At 30.8% G+C, this 21,567-nt stretch overlaps 1 protein-coding gene across 4 annotated transcripts in view; it reads left to right on the forward strand.

Annotated features, from left to right (window-relative positions):
* The window catches only part of LOC143067115 (putative glutamate receptor), a 53,732-nt gene that overhangs the window by 24,092 nt on the left and 8,073 nt on the right, over positions 1 to 21,567 (forward strand). For 3 of the 4 annotated variants that reach the window (XM_076240164.1, XM_076240165.1, XM_076240167.1), the window contains 3 exons: positions 18,126 to 18,308; positions 19,620 to 19,715; positions 21,368 to 21,544. In XM_076240164.1, coding sequence (XP_076096279.1) covers positions 18,126 to 18,308; positions 19,620 to 19,715; positions 21,368 to 21,544 — 456 coding nt within the window. The remainder of the gene's footprint in view (positions 1 to 18,125; positions 18,309 to 19,619; positions 19,716 to 21,367; positions 21,545 to 21,567) is intronic. The other variant, XM_076240166.1, reaches the window with a different exon arrangement.

The raw sequence follows: 21,567 nt of genomic DNA on the forward strand, positions 1-21,567 counted from the left end.
TACGTCTTCGTTCTATGATGTTGGGTAGCTCATTCATAAAAAAACATATGACGTGGGAGTTTGATCGGAACATCCCAAACAATGTATTTCATATTTTACAACGAGTGTGAACGTCATGTTAGAAAAGCTGTCAAACTTATATTAAAAATATAAGCAACAATCAAATCCTTAATATTCTGTGAAATCAAGTTGTTCTCGTTTCTACCAAATTTCGTGGAATAAGAAAGCCTTTTTAATTTCGTGGATATTTAATTATGTGTTTTTGACATTGTTAACGTTGCATTGCAGACAATTCTTTAAAATTTTTACCTCGCTGAACATTGAGATTCGGACTTTTTGTCCTACCAACAAATGCCAGGAAATTTGGTATTCCAAAAAAAAATAATGAAACATCAGTATCCGATTTTGACTATAAGAAGGTACATTATTTGCATCATAGTCATTCACTTTGCCACTACACCAACAATGACTCCATAATCAAGCTTGCTGTAAGTAAAGGTTTATTGAGCCTGCAAATCATAACAAATTTTATATAGTTTCCTTTGATCTTTTCTGAGAAGTAGTCGATGACTAGAAAAGCAATTCAAAACAGCACGTCATGCTCCTGATAAGAAAAAAGGTCAATATTCTTTTAATGATTTATCAAACAATTTGAAAGTTATGCAAACGTTATTTTTTTAGATTTATTTAAAAGATATTTGTTGTTTTTCGAATTTTGATATTTTTTTTACATATTATGACATATTTAAAAAGACATTATTTGATTTGATTATGCATTTTTTTTTTAATTTAGAATAAAAGCAGTGATTATTACAGCATATGGATTATAAAAAAGCTTGAAAATATTAAATGGCTATGAGACAGAGATTAATATATGTATCTTTCCTGATTTTTATAACCATTTAATATTTTCACGAATTTTACTTCTTTTGAACAGCTTTGTTTCTTAACCAATAATTCTATAAATTCGATGCAAATGAACAATGCCTAAAATGAAAGAAAACAAATAAAAGCAAAACCATTTATTAATAATAGCACGAAAATATTGATAAATATATACAAAGGGTTACAGTTAATAGAAACACCATTTGGTTACAGTACTTAGCAAATTGGATTGCAGAGTTACTAATTAATTTTCACATTAAATGAAGGATAGAGTTTTTTTCATCATTAAGACTATTTTTACCATAGTGTTATAGGATTTTTTTTTATGATTATTTTATAATTAAAACGCGTCCGTCAAGAGAAAGTGTCAAGATTGTTATTTAATGTTTTAAATACTGATTTGAAGCTGGTTCATGCTCATAAAAGCATGCTTAACAGTTAATTTACGTTTTTAAGGGTAACGCATAACACATTATTCGCCAACGCTAGGTTTGGATCAATGTAGTATTTCTGGAATTATCCCCACACCGCCTCAAACACAGGAAATGTCAAACGACTTCTTCAGATGACAGACCTGAGGATGAATCAATAAAGAATATTTAACCTGCTACCTACGAAATTATGTGTATTTTTCTATTTGGAAGTTAGAAATGTTACTTATTTGATAGAATGAATGGTATATTTGAATTTAACATTAAAACTAAATATTTGAACCAACATGTAAAGAGCCTAAATTGCGATAAATTTCTAATACGGAAAAACTCAAAGTTGTTCATTGGTCACGAATCAACAATATTTAATACTTTTGTTTTATAATAATCCTACACATTAATGTGATAACATTTGGCTTCTTCAAAAGTGTTATGGAAATATTTGCCTACATAATGTCCATTTAGATATTTGGAAGAAATGTTTTTGAACATAAGATGAGAAAGGCATGGATATTACCATTCAATACCAACATTATTTTAGAAGTTTTTGCCCTACTAACCCTACATGGGTGGCCTGTCAAATGATGTAGACATTCATTATTAACCCTTTCCCTTTCATGCATTTTAGACCTTTACTTATCGAAAATACATTATCGAAGTTTAAATGAATACAGAATTCGCATCAATGGTCATACACATGCCATGTTGGACTCAAATGAAAGATAATTGGTAAAATATTTCAAAAAATTAAGTTTGAAGATAATTCGTCATTTTTTGGTCACGTGGTACATTTCCAAAAGTCACGTGACTGTTGGAGAAAAAGTGAAATAATACGAAATCCTTGGGCAAAAAGTCGTGCAGAGACATATTGGTGGGCTAATAGGGCCAGGTTTTGATGGAAACACAATGCCTCGAGTCTGTTGAAGCCATATAAGTTATCATAGTGGTATAAAAAGACGCATAACGTGCTATAGACCTTGAAATATCGATGTCCGTAACATTCAAAATAATTGAGTTTAGACGCTCTTTTTGTCCGATTTCAAACTTGGACCTAGTTATTTGTCTAATTCGTTTTCAATCAATCAGCAACCTAAACTTTGTTTTTACAAGGGAAAATTCATTGAATTACCAATGCTAGCTTGATCTGGGACACCCTTGACCGAGCCCGATGGAGCAAAGGGGGTAAAAAGGGGGGGGGGGCAATTTTGCACACACAAATTCTTTTAAAAAACACTTCGTAGGTTTCCTTTTTGAAATTGAAAGTAAAGTTATGTTAAGTTATATTTAATATAGGAAATTATTTTTCCAACTCCGGCAGTGCGATTCGAACTCTCAATCTTAGCGCCTTGGGATAGATCAGCGTACCCCTGCGCCACTGACATTGTAGTGAACTTATCGAAATTTAAGTACTTAACTCTACTACTACGGAAGAAATTAAAAAAAAAAAAAATAATATAAAGATTCTCACCCGGTTTGTTTTCTTTTTGGAATTATGTGTTCAGATGATAATTTTTTGTTGCCAAATGCATGATTTTTACGCAAATCTAGGAGGAATCCACTCTTTAAACTGTCATTTTTTCATTGAAATATACATGTTCCGCTTTATTCAAACAAAACTGTTTTCAACTTTAGTATACCGCAACACTTACGAAACCATGTTTTGTTACATCTATTTCAACTTTGCAAAAAAAATTCAGAATATTTTAGCGGTTTTTGTCTCTTTTCTCATAATATCTTTAAGAAATGACTTCAGATATTTAGCGTAATTCAAGTTTGTGATTGCGCTGCTACACTAAAAATTACATTTGCAACTAGTGTACAAGTTAGAACTATTAGTTTAATACTATTCTTCAAAAACTCACTGCACAGTTATTGAAAAAAGACATAAATCCTCTTAAAAGAGCAGTTTTCTTTGCACTTCTTTTTGAGAATATCCCTCAAAATTCGAAGAAAAATAAATGGTTTTTACAGAAAAATTACACATCAGTAAGGGGCGACTTGTTTATTAACTAATAATGATAGAGATTTGATGCACATTAAATCGCATTGCTGGTTATCTGAGGATTAATTTGAGACCTTAACAACATCTGTACGTCAGCAAATGGCGATTAAACAAGTCTAAATGTCTCAAAAAAAATCTTGAAATTGGTTTCACCGGTAAGCTGTACCGGTGTGAAAGGGAGAGGGTTAAAGCAATAGTGCAATAAATCAGATTTTAGATAAAAAAAAAAAAAGAAGTTATTGCCACTCTATTCGCGCAATCAAGTATTGTATAAACTAAAAAAAAATATATAATAATATTAGAACTGGAATGGAATAGGATCCATTTCGTTTTTTGAAACCATCATGGAACAAGAGATAATGTAATTTCGTATCTCCTTCTTTTAATGTAAACAAGAAAAATGTTATAGTTGTACTTGTACTTGAATTTTTTTTATAACAAATGGGGTATCAAATCCTTATGTTACAATGTTGTGTATAGAGCCTGTAAATGTTAATACGATCTAAATAAACTCGTTGATCTTTTGAATAAACTAATTTTGAAATGCTGGTGGAGATTTATTTCCCCGAGGGTATCACAAGCCCAGTAGTCAGCACTTTTTGTGCTGACATGAATTGTCATTGATTTGGTTATATTTATAAATTTACTGTTTACAAAATATTGAATTTTTTGAAATACTAAGGCTTTTCTACCTCAGGCATAGATTACCTTACCTATATTTGGCAAAACGTTTAGGAGTTTTGATCCTCAATGCTCTTCAACTTCGTACTTTATTTGGCCTTTTTAACTGTTTTGGATTCAAACGTCACTGATGGGTCTTTTGTAGACGAAACGCGCGTCTGGCGTATATATTAAATTTAGTTCTGGTATCTATGATGAGTTTATGATACCAATTTAACACCGTAGTTTGTTTTAGTACTTACATTGGTTTGATTGATTTGGTATAACTTGTATATAACTAGTAGTATTATAACTTGTATAACTATAACTGTTGAATACATCATTTATTTATTAGTTGTAACTTGGTTGTAACTCATATACTAAATATTTTTCCGGAAAAGGTATAAAAAAATTGAAAACAACACGTTTAATAATTTCATGCATCCGAAGCGCTTTTCTGGATTTACTTTCATCAGGAACGCTCAAAGCCAAGCATTTGAAATCCGAAGATGTACCGAACCCGTTGAAGAGCTATATGACAAAACATACATAAAATAAATAGCCAATATATATGTTATACTTCATAGCCTGTATCTAAACAACGTAGTTATGGCACGGTGACATATAGTTAATTATTTTATTGAACATTAAGATTTAAACATGGAGACAATATGTTGAATTCAAAAAATTAGATTGCGAAGCAGGACATCAGTCGCCAACTTAAACTACTAAATGAACATATAACCGTGTTTTAATTTCCCTTGTGTGATGTAAATAAATAAATGATTTGTTTGAAAATAAATTAAAACGATCTTCTTCAGAACCATTAACAAGGGAATTCGCAATAAAATCATTTAATTGTTTACTCTAAATTTATGTTATCACATTGGTACAATATTGACACTTAATGATGTTTTTAAAAATGATATTTATTTATTATGAGAAATTCATAATAACCGAAACCGACTTAATATTTTATCTATTTTTACGAGACTTTTTTTTACGTTTAACAAGGTATTATGTTTGATTTTAATTACTATTTGACTAAGTTGTAAACAGTGTTGAATTAATGTTTAACAAAGGAAACCATAGATAAAAAGGCGTCTTTCTTGTACATCTATACTATTAAACGAGAAGACCTCATTTTGTGTGTCGCTTCTCTTCCTTCCACAATAAATTAATCATCATGCCTCTGTGTCCTATAGGTAACAGATTGAGTTATTTTGGGTGAAAAACGACAAAAGGGTGTCCGGATATTGATTCCGTCACCAGACTGACTTTTGGTCATAGATAGGTTTCCAGGTTTTAAACATGCACAACTACGACCAATCGTATGATGGATAACAAAAATGAAAAATAAATAAGCCAATCAGAGCGTTCTCCATATTATGGTTTTTGGATCGCAAGAACCACAACTATTATACCTCCTTAGAGAGGAAAATTAATTTTCGCGTTTATCTACATGTAAGCTACGATTATAATACTATGATATATAGAGACTTTCTGTATAATTATGTCTACTGTTTTCTTTGAAATGAATATTTAAGGGGTCATACCAGTTGCATATATATTGAAATAAGTAAAACGTGTGGAAAAAAGAATGTGTCCATAGCACACGGATGCCACATCGGCACTATCATTTTCTATGTTCAGTGGACCGTGAAATTGAGTAACATCTCTTATTTAGTATTCAAAATTAGAAAGATTATATCATAGAGAACATAATTATTTACTAAGTTTCGAGTTGATTGAATTTAACTTCATCAAAAACTACCTCCACCAAAAAGTTAAACCTGAAGCCGGACAGACGGACGGACGAACGGACGAACGGATGAACAGACTAGAAAACATAATTCCCATAAATGGGGCATACAAATTTATTGTTGAAAGTGAAAGTAGTTATTTGGCCAAAATGAAAGTAGGGTAGAGATTAGAGGGAGACAGAATTTATTCGGGACGTCGGGATCGGGTGTTGTTAAGCTCGGGATTTTGAGATTGATCTTTAAGGGATGCGGGAATATTTTTTTTTATTTCGGGATGTCGGGATATGAATTTCGTTAAAATACGCAACTCGGGATTTCATGTTTTTTTAAGACCGGGATTTCGGGATCAGGGCCTTAGTCATTTATACGAGATTCAAATCCTACCATTGGCATGTTAATAGGGCTCTCAAAAGGAAAAACACTGATGGATTGTCCTTGAAGCACATTTTATTAGAATAATAATGGTCTATAAGCAGTTTCATTTATTTCATGTTTGAAACGGTGCAAATTTTAATTTAATTTGACTTTTACCAAAAAATCTATTATCGCAAAGGGGAAGAATAATAGTGGTATAAGGCCAGAAACACCAAAAACAATTGAACTTAACAGAAAAGAAACACATAACGGACTTTGGAAAAAAGGGAGAGGGCTTTTGATACCTTATATGAAATTCTCCAGTCATAATATCTTTTACAAAAATTCATTCTTCAACAATTTCAAGCTGTATATGCCCGCGATTTCGCGGGTGTGTTCTAGTCCTTGATTAAAAGAGAGATAATTATGTAGAATCTGTTCTAAAAAGGCAAGACAACAACTAAGCCAACTCAAAGATCGTTTACAACACTATTACTCAAAACACCAGTCCACAAAGAAAAGACTGAACAAAACAAACCCCACATAAATCCAGAGATGAACAGTTCTTTATAAGGTTTAGAAGTTAACGCTCCACTTCCTGCTACTATTGTCTCTTCAGTTATGTGTACAATATAGGACGAAGTTTTATATATTAAGGTGATGTTTTGTTTAACCCATTTTTTAAAAGATAAGGCATCTGTCTAAATGTAAAACGTCTAACCGAAGAGCAAGGTGAAATAGAAACCCCAAAAGCTCTTCGGAACCAAAAGACAGACGCTAAATGAAAAAAAAAAACGCTTTGTTTATTTCATTCGTTCAACACTTGTTTCCGGTTTTACAATCTTATACCATCAGGAACATTTTAACTCACACATGTTAAAGGCGATGATGTATGAGTAATTGATGAGTACTTATCATTTTAATAATTTTGCCGAAAATTTAAAAAAACAAATGTTTCGTTTTCACGATGAAATAAATTTATTACTGTTCGATGGACTTATTTGTCCAAATCAATAAATATCAGTGTATTTGTTTATATCAATAAAGTATTCTATTTATTATCCAACAATTTGTGAAAATATGATACGGCAGAATCCTGCTGCTCTCACTTTGTGTTATATTATGAGATTACATACATGATTCAAATAACAACTGTTTAAAATTCAACGTTTGTTGTATTATCCAAAATTTAAAAACAAATTTGATACATGAAGTCACTATTGATATATACAATGTAAAAGCAAGCCTATCTGATGTACTCAGGTTAAAACTGGAAAAGTCAATACGTTTATACTGTTTCAATAAATGTCGAAGAAGCGTGAAATGTCAACTGCTAGGAAGAGAAAACTGTTAGTTCACACAAATCAAATTAAAACACAAATTGTTAACATTTTTGTACCGTTATTTCAAGGTATTGTCATTTTCTTTATTTTTTTCCAATTGAGATTTGAATTGAGCTTTTTCATTGTAATGATTGTCATCATAAGTCATTCGTTAAGCTACTGTGCATGAGCTGAGAATTGTTAGTTAAAACGCGATGTTGCATTTGTTTAACACCATGCTTTGATAGAGATTATGTTGTTTTAAGCACTCAGATAACTTTTTAGGAATTCTTAGCTCATCTAACATGCATTTGTCTCAAATTCAAAGGTTAGTTGAATACCAAGCAATTATAAAAGATTTGGATAAGAGCTTTGAATAAGAATAAGAGAATAAGTATTTTATTAGTCTAAACTCCAAACAATAGGATTGTTACTAAATAAACAAACCAATACAAAACAAAAACAAACAGGTAGACAGGCATATTAAGTACAAAACGATAGACATTAAACACTACAAACATATAGCATTGAAAATATATATATACCTCGCCAAAAGTTAAGCAACACCTAAATGTTTTTGCTTCTAATTTTTGTTTTACATCTAAATTTGATACTGCTTTTTTCATATATTTTGTTAATCTTTATGGCAAGCCGTTGTGGAATTTATTCCCTATTTATTAATATTAATAAATCATTTATTAATATTAAATATTATTTTTTAATATTAATAAATCGAATTTTTAATATTAATAAATATTTTTTAATATTAAAAAATCGTCATTTTTTAATATTAATAAATAGGTTTTATTTTTTAATATTAAAAAATCATTTTTTAATATTAAATATTCGATTTATTAATATTAAAAAATAATATTTAATATTAAAAAATAGATCCTATTTATTAATATTAAAAAATCATTTTTTAATATTAATAAATCATTTTTTAATATTAAAAAATCATTTTCTAATATCAATAAATGGTCTTATTTTTTAATTTTAAAAAATGAATATTTAATATAAAATATTCAGGTTGATTTTTTAATATTAAAAAATCATTTTCTAATATTAATAAATACGCCACCTATATGTAAGAGTTGTTTGAGCGCTTTTATTTACGATGATCATACCTTACTGCAAGCATGTAGCTGAACTAGATCAGTGGAAAATATGAATAACAAAAACATCTACGAAACACCTGCTTTTATCCGGCAATCAGCCAATTATTGTAAAAATAACAAGTTGAAAAATAAAGTTTTTTTTTTTACTTGTACAAATAAAGTCTCTTGTTACTCCAACTCCATATTGAGCAAAGATCAGCAAACGGTAATGAGAATCTTTTGTTAATAGACTGGTAAAAATTAAGGTCTGAATTTTATTCCTAGATACATTAAAGAACGGTTTTTCGAAAGCTACATACACGTATTTTCCTTGCAAGTTTAGTGCAACGAAATGTAACTGTAAACCGCAGACAAAATTGTGCCAATTTACGTGCCTGTAGACCAGTCAAAATATAAAAAAGAAGATGTGGTATGATTGCCAATGAGACAACTATCCACAAAAGACCGAAAATGACACAGACATTAACAACTATAGGTCACTGTACGGCCTTCAACAATGAGCAAAGCCCATACCGCATAGTCAGCGATAAAAGGCCCCGATAAGACAATGTAAAACAATTCAAACGAGAAAACTTACGGCCTTATTCATGTAATAAAAATGAACGAAAAACAAATATGTAACACATAAACAGAGCGGGATCCAAACCCTCCCCCTAACCTGGGACAGTGGTATAACAGTACAACATAAGAACCATTACTGACTCGTAGGCATCGTCATGATCGACATCAGTGGTCACGTGATCACCGCAATTGGACTTTGATACAATGGCGTCAAGTCCATTGGTCTGACGATTGCAGATTCCTCCTACGTCATATTGATGGGCACATGCGCGTATGGCGTCCTCGGGATACAGCATACAAGAAACATCACAACCTTGTAACTACAGCGTTTGGTTGTGGGGATGTGACAATTTGGGAATGATTTGTATTCGACTGAAAAATTGACCTTTATGGTCTGGATGGGACTATAACGGGTTACAAATACCGCGATAAAATCATCCGTGATATCGTTGTGCCACATTTTGACAATAATAATCTTACAACTAGACTGATATTCATGGACGATAATGGTAGACCACACATAGAAAGCATTGTATCCGACAATTGACGTTAGGAGGCAATTGGCACGATTCCTTGTCCACCCATACTACCAGATATGGTTTCCATTTAGCATGTTTGAGATGATATTGCTCGAAAAGTCAACAACAGGGTTCCAGCTAGTAAGAATTTACAGGAATTACGAGCAGCCTTGATTGATGAATGGCAAAGAATTCCTGTTAGAATATTACGACACTTAGTTCAAAGCACGAGACGAAGTGTGGATGATACAACCTCTACTGACCTAAATTGTACTTTAATTTATTCAAAAATTGTCACTCTCTAGTTTTGAATAGAATAGTGTGTATAGTGCAGAGCGAACTTTATAAAAACTTCAGTTTAAGTTGAAACTTTATCTTGTATTTTACTTTGCCATTTTACAACCATATTTTCTTATAAAAACACAAATTCAGTTCATTGTATCAATAATTCGATAAGCTATGAATTAAAAAAAAAAAAAAAACGATTCTGCAAAATTATCAGGTGTTGCCTAACTTTTGGCGAGGTGTATATATAGATTATTAATATTAATTATAATACTATTTTTGACAGCATGCCTCCTCTTTAAAATTGTCAATTCAAATATTGTGCTTATATATAACATTATAAGTTGAGACATCAATTACACAGTTCATATATTGACATTATAATTGTTTCTCTCATTATACATTTCACTCATATAGTTAACACTGATAAGTAAAATATCATATTCTTGAAAAGCTTTGTGACGATTAGAATGCCCTTAAGAAAGCTTTTTAGAATTAAATACTTGGGATTACTCCCGAATTTTTAAGGGGTTGTGTGGCTTCGTTTTGAGTTGTATGAATGGAACTCTGTTTGTCTTGTCGTCGTTTGTTGTCATGGTTTTGAATATATTTCTTCGGTGTTTTCCGTCTTTTAAAACATGTGAGACAACATCAACAGTGACACTTTGATTATCAGTATGTCTGTCAATACTGCTTTCCTTCGGACAGTCAAAATATTATAATATTTTTATTTTCTTGTTTTCTTAAATGTACATCATTTACCCAGACGCAATTTTAACAAAAGGTAAAAGGGACACTCAATACAAAATCTAAAAACACAGAAAAGCAAACATTACTTTTATCATGCATTATATCAGTAGTATAGAAAACGACACGATTTATCAGTTTATTAAGTATACTAAAACTTATTCATGAACGTGATTTTCCTTTAACTAATGCCAATATTATGTAAACTCAAAAAGTACTTTTGATAAATTTGTACAAATGATTAATACATATATAAATGTTTAAAAATGTTCTAAACTTTGTATCTACATTTAAACAAAAGTAATAAATAGTCCATTGTTGTGTTTGTGTTGTGCTGTTTTGTCTGTTGGTCTTTTGGTTTTTAGCCTTGACGTGGTTAGTTTAATTTCGATTTATTTTTTCTTTGTTTTTTCCCCTCCTTTGATGACAAATTAAAATTAAAAAAAAATATATAATGCAACGAATTGAAAAGAAATGATCGTAAAGAATATATGTTTGAAATACATTTGGTTAACAATTAAGTTCATGGACCAGACTTGGCTTTATCACACATTTTGGTAAAATTTTGCATACTGATTTCTTTCAACCATTTGTCATTTTAAAAACATAAAAAGTAGGCGAAAAACTTTCTAATTCAAAGATTCTTTTAAAAAAATACATGTTGTAGATACATACATTTACATTTTAATGATATATATATATATATATATATATATATATATATATATATATATATATATATATATATAAAAGTCTATAAAAACGACCAACCAGCAAATTTACTATGTACCGGATCGTCTAGAATAGGCGATACTATGCAGATAAGGAAAAAATTATATCAGTCTAAAGATTTGCACAACGGTACTGATATAAGATGTTATAATACGAAAATGTTGTTATTAAATCGTGCTGACAAATATTTCGGCTCAACAAATGGCCTTCTTCAAGTGTCACAAGTTTTAACAATGAACTCCAACATGTGGACAGGGTGGTGTAATAGTAGGTCGAGAACCAACTTACTAGCTTACTATTTGTAGTGAAAACAGAACAAATGACGTTTTAAACTTTTGATTTAGTCAATTGATTAGGGACTTTTTGTTTTGGAATTTTCCTAGGAGTTCAGTATTTAGGTTATTTTACTTTTTTTGCAAATACTATGGTTTACATTGTTAAAACTTGTGACACTTGAAGAAGGCCATTTGTTGAGCCGAAATATTTGTCAGCACGATTTAATAACAACATTTTCGTGTTATAACATCTTATATCAGTACCGTTGTGCAAATCTTTAGACTGATATATATATATATATATAACATGTTGAGTTAGATTACTGACAAATGAAAAATACATTGTGTATAAAAATAATAATATAACATCTACACACGCTTAAAAAACACGTGTCTCATATCTATCTCTAGATTAGCCTTCCGTGACAAGGTAACACTACGACTATTGAAGTTATATTTTAATATAGCGGATGTGGTCGAGTGGTCTAGAGCGCTGGACATGAGGCTAAGCGATTGGTGCTGTAGTGTATCAAAGGTGTGAGTTCGAATCCCGCTGAGGGAGGAACAAAAAATTGTCAGTAGAAAATCTAACTCTATATATATATATATATATATATATACACATAAATCAGATGATTACCGAGTTCGTTTGTGGTTTATTGTCCAATCAGTTATATTGTTGGTTAAAACTGGAATCCGCATGTCTTTTTACGCAACACTCCAACATGTGGACAGGGTGGTGTAATAGTAGGTCGAGAACCAGCTTACTAGCTTACTATTTGTAGTGAAAACAGAACAAATGACGTTTTAAACTTTTGATTTAGTCAATTGATTAGGGACTTTTTGTTTTGGAATTTTCCTAGGAGTTCAGTATTTAGGTTATTTTACTTTTTTTGCAAATACTATGGTTTACCTATTTTGAACAAACTCCAATCTGTTATGTTTCAGGTAATAAAAGAGATGTCTGCAGATTAATTGCATGAACCCCCTGAGGGGTTCATGCTTATATATTAGCGAGTTTTGGATGTGTCTATGGGCCACTCGATATCTCTCGGCCGGAAGTCAGAATAAAATTCTCGGAACGTCTCGAAAGTTTTCGGTCATCTATACAGGTCTTCACAGGTTGTTATCTACGTCTTTGATATGGTCCCTTGATGGCCCTTGACGACGCAATTATATTTGTTTTAATACGACCACTGTACCCTGTGTGTATCTGGGTCAATTATAACGTGGTATTGGCTGTTGTCTCGATAACATGTAAACAAATTATGTTTGAAGATTTAACCACGGGATACTGACCATCCCACTGTGTATTTCATCATAGACTTACGGGAGAGAACATTCTGTTTAAAATGTTAATTTTAGATCGGGAAACAGAAAGATAATATTTTTATCAAAAGTATTTAATTCAATCGGATTCAAAGAAATAAATAAAAAATATATAATACTTTATTTATGTTTCTGAAGAAACTAACAATGATTGAAATCAGAATATTTTCAGAGTTTCAATTAAGAAATAAGTATTTTATATGACAAGATACTCTGCTTTGGTATTTTTAAATATTTATTTGTAAAGGAAACATAAAAATTAGATCCAAATATATTCTTGCATCCTACAAAAAAATAATTATAAACAATAATCATTATATTTCTACGTTAATTATTTCATACCATTTTAGTATTTAGCCGGTTTTTATGAGTAATTATTATTTTTTTTTTATTATAATATATCCATAAAACGGAAAGTAAAATAAATTTATTAAATATTTAAATTTTAAACGGTCGTGAACAAAAATACTTGTGTGTGTTCAATTCATAAAGCATGATTTTAATGCCCAGTTTAGCTTGATAACTGATCATGAAGCCCAAGGAGTGAACAAATTAAGCTCATGTTATCAGTTTTGACTGGTATTTCGTCCACATTTCAAATAATAATTAAGTTTATCTTTCTCAATTCTGGACTGAGTTGCGTGTTCATCAATGCAGGAAATCTTAATGTAATTCACCGACTGTTGTCCAAGGATACTCTGCAAAAAGATAAAAAAAAAAAAAAAAAAAAAAATAGCAGGATGAGTCGAGTAGAACTGTTCATAATAGTGGGCATGGAAGGATTGTAGACTATTTGTCTTACTAATGACAAATATAAGTTAAATTTATTAATGTAATGATTACTTCGCATTAAAATTACAGGTAGATGACTATATAGATTAAAAGCGCAAATGTCCGGTCATATCAATACAGGTGAATCAAAATTTAAAGCGCAAATGTCCATAGTAATTGAATCGTTTTACAGGTAAAAAAGCGCAAACGTCCTGTGCCCGATTTTAAATCCTTGCAGCTCACAACAACCGCAAAATTAATTTACAATAATCACAACAAAATTTAATTACAACCATAATGTTGATTATTTTATACTGTTTTAGTATGGATTTAGAAGTCTTTGCTTATATTTTGTATAGTAATATATTCACATAGTGGAATGTTAGAATTTAAAAGACTTCAAAAGCACACTATCGGTTTGCGTTCTCACAAATTCCGGATAAAATGTCAATGAATCCTGAGTCAAAACATTTAGTGTAGGCCGTTTGACATTCGAATTCAACTATTAGATTAAGATATGTGATGACGCAAATGCGTATTCTTTTCCTAAGCTTTCTATTTACTATTTCGTGCGCTAAAATACTACTTGCATGCAATACTATTAAATTCACTCGTGAAAGCTTATTTTCGTTTTTGTTATCTAAATTCAGGACACGGCAGAAACAGCTTTACATATGACTTTCAAGCACGATCATTACTAACGGTATTCTAACCTCGAGTTGTTTCTCTTTTGTTTCTTTTTTGAGTCACTGTCCTATTATAAACTTTGACCTTTTCGAAAAGCTAAGGATTGTCTACCCAAGGAATAGATTCCTTAACTTTGTAATGTATTTAGCCTTTTAACTTTTTTCATTCGAGCGTCACTGATGCTTTTTTTTGGCGTACATCATTTTAATTCTGGTATCTTTTTATATCTACATACCTTTTTATATATTTTTTTTAAAGTGTGCACAGGTTTATAAACTTCTGAATTAAGAAATTCTTCGGCAAAACTAAGTTTCCCTGTAAAATGTTTGAATTGATTTAAGTAAAATCAGGAAATCCTTAAAGTTTGAGATGTTTTATGAGACCAAAATAAGTCTCTTCATAAGAGGTCCCAATCAATTGCATGCCACAGGTTTCACCGCATACAACATCTAACATGAGTAAAGACAGCTTCAAATACGAGTCGGATATGATAGATAAAATAAATGCATCCTGAATTCCAGATTATAAAGCAAACAGTGCATAAAATTTTGCGATAGTTTGTGCAATTTACATAAGTCGTCTGGTTAGTAGAAATTAGGATTGCCAAAGGGTTATAATCGGAAAAAAATATGTACATTCCCAAGTGATAAATATGATAGTCGAGCTTTAAAATAGCTATTCAAATAGAAGCTGTAAATATATACTTTCAACTGGCTTCTTCTATTCACAGTCAATTATTTCAATTCAATTTAGCAAACACAAATTCAGCAACAATCTTTTGGTGACCCGGCAGTCAGCGGTCTTAGGTTCATGTATTGCTTTTCTTTTTTTTTTTTTTAAAGAAAGCAACTTGTTTTTCGATATTTACTTGACCGAGCCAAAGTTGTATGGAAATTTCTAGGAGAATTTGTGTCATGTCCAATCTACTCTTACGTAACCTTAACTCGTTATGTGTACCACTTGACATTTGGTACTTTTGTTATTCTCATTTGGGCGTTTTACTACATAGATAAAAATCTTTTTCGGTATATGTCTTCAATCTTTGTAAACGTTATTCTGCTACATTAAAAACTCTTTAATGATACACTTTGCTACGCCATATGCGTTTTTTGCCTACATAAGACCGATGAATGTTATTAAATAAATTTTGCTTTACTTTGATCGTTGAGGAATAAATTTATAGGATATTTTTCAACGTTATCGGATCATCATATTTGTAATTCTTTTTATCTGACATTGTTTTTAGAAAAAAGGGATAAAAACAATTAAATAGTAAATGTTCAATCAGGATATATCAAATAATGAAACTTATTTCTATTTACTGAACACATGTAATATACAGAACTGTTATTAAGTGTTTTAAATTAAAAACTTAGATACATGTATAGGAAGATATGATATGAGTGCCAATGAGACAATTCTCCATCCAAGTAACAGTTTATAAAAGTAAACCAATATAGGTCAAGGTACGACCTTCAAAACGGAGCCTTGGCTCACACCGAATAGCAAGCTATACAGTGCACTAAAAATTACTAGTGTAAAACATGCATGTTTTGCCCGACATATACTAGTGTACCACATCCTTATGTAAGTCTACGAAACAAACAATAACCCAATTAATAACAAAACAACAAATGATCAAACTGAAATAGATCATAAATAAATTCAATCAGGCAAATAAATACGTAATTCCAAAGTATTCTTTTATGAATCGAATTGACCAATAAAAACATTCGATCATCAATCCTTTTATAGATTTTGTAGTTAGAAGAAAATGACAATAAATTGGCAAAATCTTTCAGAACATTTTGGATATCAATACTATTCAAACTCATTTTGTATTTCGTCTAAAAAAATCCATCTCTCGTCACTGATGAGTTTTTTGTAAACAAAGTTCATCTAAAGTTCACAATAATAATAACTTGGTATCGTTAATGAGTCTTTCTGATCGAGTTCACTACAAACCATTAAAAGTCTGAAATGGCCTATATCTGTACTCGACTGTACTGATTTTTACTGGACCAGCCTGAATTCGTCTGAGATTTACTTGATAATACTCGACTGTTGTCTGAACCATACTTTACAGTCTGAATGTGTACTTGACCAGTACTTAACCATTTTATACGAGTCGGAACCGTACTCGACCTAGTCTGAACCATACCTGACTAAGTCTTAACCAACCTAGACCTATTCTTTGTATCTATCAACTGAATTTTATCAATTTAGGATGTTTTTTTAATAAAAATGAAATTTGAACAACTTGAAATTAAAAATGCATTCAATATAGTATTGAAATTAAAATTTCACAATTATAATCAATCATAATATAACTTCAACTCAATATTAATCAACACTTACATAATAATATATATCAACTTTTAAAATATAAATAAAACAAGCTGATCAAATAATCTAAAAAAATGAATTGTGACTAATATTTTCAATATTATTCAAAATTTTATGAATATTTCGGAAATATTTTATGGTAACTGGACTATTTTCACCATTAACTTAAGCCTAGTATAGATTTACGGTGTCAGTTGAGTTCAGGTAATAATGCAGTGAATGTTTTTTTTATTAAGATAAATATGAAATAGTATATAAAACAACTTAATAAATTTAAAAAAAAATGAGAGCTTAATTGTTTTGTTCTATTAAACCAAGATTTTAATATAATCATGAAAATAGATTTTCCATAGCAATCCATGATAACCTTAAAATAACAAAAAATACTTAAATTAATTGAAAATTTTTTTTACTCTTACTTTAGAAATGTGTTCTAAAGTAAGAGTAATAAAAAAATTTCAATTAATTTAAGTATTTTTTGTCAAATTAACATGGCATACATAAAGCACTTTAATATGTTCTAATTACCTCAGTACATGTGTGTTTTACGGGTAAAAAGAAAGCCCTATTTTCTTAAATTCGTGTATTACGTATCTAGTACATACAAGTATATTCGAAAGGCCTTGTTATTTAATTTCAACAGGATGTTGCAATTTTGAATCAATGTTATTTAGAATTTAATACCTCTGACCAGGTGTGATCTTATTTATGAGTTTGCCCCCATGCAGAGGTTATACTTTGTATTTATATTCACCACTAATCAGAAAACAATTTTATTTATTTGTTTAATTTTCATGATTTTATCCCTTTTTGATATAAGTTATATATAATAATTTTTTTTTATCCTAAATATAATCAGAGATATATTTCTTTTATAAGGTTATATTTTTTTTATAAATTTTTTTGGCTGTTGTTATATATGTCAGTTAAAAAGAAATTTATTTTAACAGTTAAAAAAGTAGAGGTTGTTTGGTCTATTATGGTTAAGACTGATCGAGTATTGCTCAGACCTTTGGTTAAGTATGGTTTAGACTGGAAAAATAAGTCGAGTACATGTCGAGAATTGGTTAAGACTGTTTCAGACTGGTCGAGTAATAGTTCAGACTATTTTCAACGGCAAAGATAAGGGTCAAGTACGATTCAGTACAGTCAAGTATGGTTCAGATTGGGGTCGAGTAATGTCAAGTAAAAGTCAGACCAATTCAGACTGGTCGAGTAAAAATCAGTACAGTCGAGTACAGATATAGGCCATTTCAGACTTTAATGGTTTGTAGTGGTTACGACTGTATCACACAAAATGAAATAAGACTAAAACTTTATTATGTTTGAATTATTTCAGGTTAACAAAATGGATCGGACGAATCTTGACTTTGGAGCCTTGATACAAAGGGAGACAAAATGGATAGTGTTATCAATGGACCATACTAACAGTTCATTTGTTCCTTCTGTTTCTCACAATATTTCTAATATAGCAGTCATAGAAAGTAGTGATAGATTTGTGCATATTTGTAACGGAAACACGGTATGTTATCTCAACTGTTATATATGCAAAACAACGGCGAATTTAAACCTTTCCATAAAGTGCATAATGAAACTTATCTTTTTAAATGACTGATTGTTACAGGCAGTGTAAAAACGTGTAAAAAAATGTCCTGTACAAAGTCAGAATTATGGCAGTCGTTTCAATTAATATTGGCGTTTGTTTTTGTTGAACCTCAGTGTTTCTGTTGTTCCCCCTTATAGTTGATGTGTTTTCATCGGTTTTAGTTCGTAAACCGGATGTGTTTTCTCTTAATTGATTAATGAATTTTGAACACCAGTATATTGCTGTTGCCTCTATGTGGACCAACAAATGACATATAAAACTGTTTTAAAGCCCACAAAAATATTCCCCAGACAACAAGAATACTATTTTATTAATTTCTTGCGTGGTAATAATCATTTATATGTAGCATTATTGGTTTTGAGAAATTTCTATAATTATCAAATTATATGAAATATAAAAAAAAGGTAGCAGCCATCCCTGCGGTAGAACTAAATAAAAAACAAATGTAAATATGCTTAGATAATTACATGACCAACCACGTACCGCATATTTCAATAGAATAGATGTCGTATTATCTGCATGTGTAAACCACCATATATTGTAATACACTAGACGCGCGTGCGTCTACATAAGACTCATCAGGGACGCTAATATCATAATAGTTATAAAGCCAAACAAATACTAAGTTGAAGAGCATTGAGGACCCAAAAAAGTTGTGCCAAAAAGGGCTCAGGTAATTTATTCCTTGGATAAGAAAATCCTTAGTTTTTCGAAAAATTGAAAGTTTTGTTACAGAAAACTTATCAAATGACCATATAATTGATATTCGTGTCTATACCGAAGTGCTGACTACTGGGCTGGTGATACTTTCGGGGACGAAACGTCCACCAGCAGTGGCATCGACCCAGTGGTGTATATAGTTATCAAAGGTACCAGGATTATACTTTAATACGCCAGACGCGCGTTTCGTAAACATAAAACTTATCAGTGACGCTCAGATCAAAATACTTATAAAGCCAAACAAGTACAAAGTTCAAGAGCACTGAGGACCCAAAATTCCAAAACGTTGGACCCAGACTAATTAAAGTTGTCATGAAAGGGGGCAGTTTTAAAGATAAATACACAGTAGACTAAATATATTATAAAGTGCAGTTGGCTGTTCATAAAATATAATACACAAACCTAATTATATTTGATTTTTAAACTGCAATTTTTCTATGGACACAATTACAATTCCTAACCTTTCGAAATCTATATTTTGCACGTGACTTTTTATTTGATTTTCAGATCATTTCGTCGGAAGATCTTATAGTTAACAAAAGCTATTCTAAAGACGAACTGCAAAACGCGATAAAGGCAACAGGAATAGCATCAATTGTAAAGGTAATAATTTGATTGTCATCATCGATATCAGCAGTCGGTATCAAGGACATTGGCTTTTGAAGAACCAGAATTACAATATAAAAATACATTCTAAGAAGTAGACATTAGTATTTGAAATTGAATAGCATTTTCTGCTACTATGGAGATATTAAATATTCCTTTTACAAGGTGTATTTAAGGTCACATTACTAATGAAACTCTGGTCTGTTCTACCAACTGGTAAAGTTTTCACGATAAACAATCCATCAGATACACATTAAGAGATATCAGATTTGAACAACAAATACATGCAATCACTTTAACAGATAATTAACAAATGTTTCATTACAAGACAATTTCCGTATTTAAGAACGTATTTGTGTCATTATTATCAGGCCTTGGACATAAACATATGCTTTTACGCAAGTCATTTGCAGTATAAAGATTGAAGGCAAAAGGCGACGAAAACAACGGTATATATGTAGGATATTCTTACAATTGATATAGACCTGGTGCGAAGACAAGTCACACGTCCAACATCCGAAGAACTTTATTCAAACAAATAGTCTGGACAAAAATCAATGTTAAGTTACGGTTCTCAGATATGCATCTCTGAAATATATAAGTACTAGAACACACCCGTGATATCGCGGGTCCGTGACTGAATTAAAGTATATAACTTTGCACAAGCCTTATTTTAGTATTAGTATTGTCATCTGATAAAGCCATGCCGATTATAAGATACACAGTTTTCTCTGTTTTCAAATCTTTCTGTTTGAACCCGTCGAACTGGAACTTATCAATTATTGGTAATATTAATTATTTGGAAAACAAAAGGTCCTGGAATGGAGTATTTCCTAATCAACAGTATTGTCCTATATTAGTTATAAATAAAGTTGAATTCTTTGATTCGCTGTTTTACGTCATGCCTGCTAACAAATTGAAAACTGTACCTATACGCCTTATTTTTAGTCCAGATGTTTAGTATTCGTATTGTTATCTTAGAAAGTCTTACTGATTAAAATACTACAATTTAGTAGTGTCAATCCTGTGATTATGACTCGTGTATATAGCATATTAATCCTGAATACACCGTTTGGTAATGCGCCTGTCAGATGCGGAACGTACAGATAAGGTAATAGGTAACAGGTGAATATACTATTGGTATCGGTATCGGACTCGATCCGGAACTTCTCAATTATTGGCAATATTAACTACGTGGAAAACAAAAGGGCCTGGAGTGGTGTAATTTTTAATCTACACCTTTGCACTATATTAGTTATATATAAAGTTGAATTCTTTGATTCGTCGTTTTTACGTGATGACGGCTGACAAATTGGACCTCGTAATTTTAGTATTATAGATAAGTATGGTGTAATTCCATAATTTATCATTTCTATGATATTCTGACAGTCAAAAATCTTTCATTAATTGATCTTGAATAATGCAAAATTGTATGATATCGTGACAAATTATCTAAATAAAAAAATGCATGTACCAAGTCGCTAATATGACAGTTGATTTCCATTTGGTGGATATGTTGGAGCATTGATTTTTTACATTTGTTAAATAAATTTCCGTTTTGATTTTCCCAGGAGTTCCGTAATTTTATTATTTTACGTTTTTAATACTTGACCTTTGTTATTTATTTGCTTTTACTTATAAATTTACAGACCTATGCTGGAATGCAATCATTCAAAGTGCAAACGTTAATGTTCACACGAAAAGGTCGTCAGTTGGTTAATGTCCCGTTGAAAACGAATCTCAGTGAAATATTACTTCAAGGCGAACTGTTTCCAAACACAAAGTACGGATTTAATCAAAAACAATTGTTAGTGACAACGCTAGAGGTGAGATTAAGAAATAAAAGTAT

The sequence above is a fragment of the Mytilus galloprovincialis genome, chromosome 3 (genome assembly GCF_965363235.1).
Source record: "Mytilus galloprovincialis chromosome 3, xbMytGall1.hap1.1, whole genome shotgun sequence".
Classification (NCBI taxonomy): domain Eukaryota; kingdom Metazoa; phylum Mollusca; class Bivalvia; order Mytilida; family Mytilidae; genus Mytilus; species Mytilus galloprovincialis.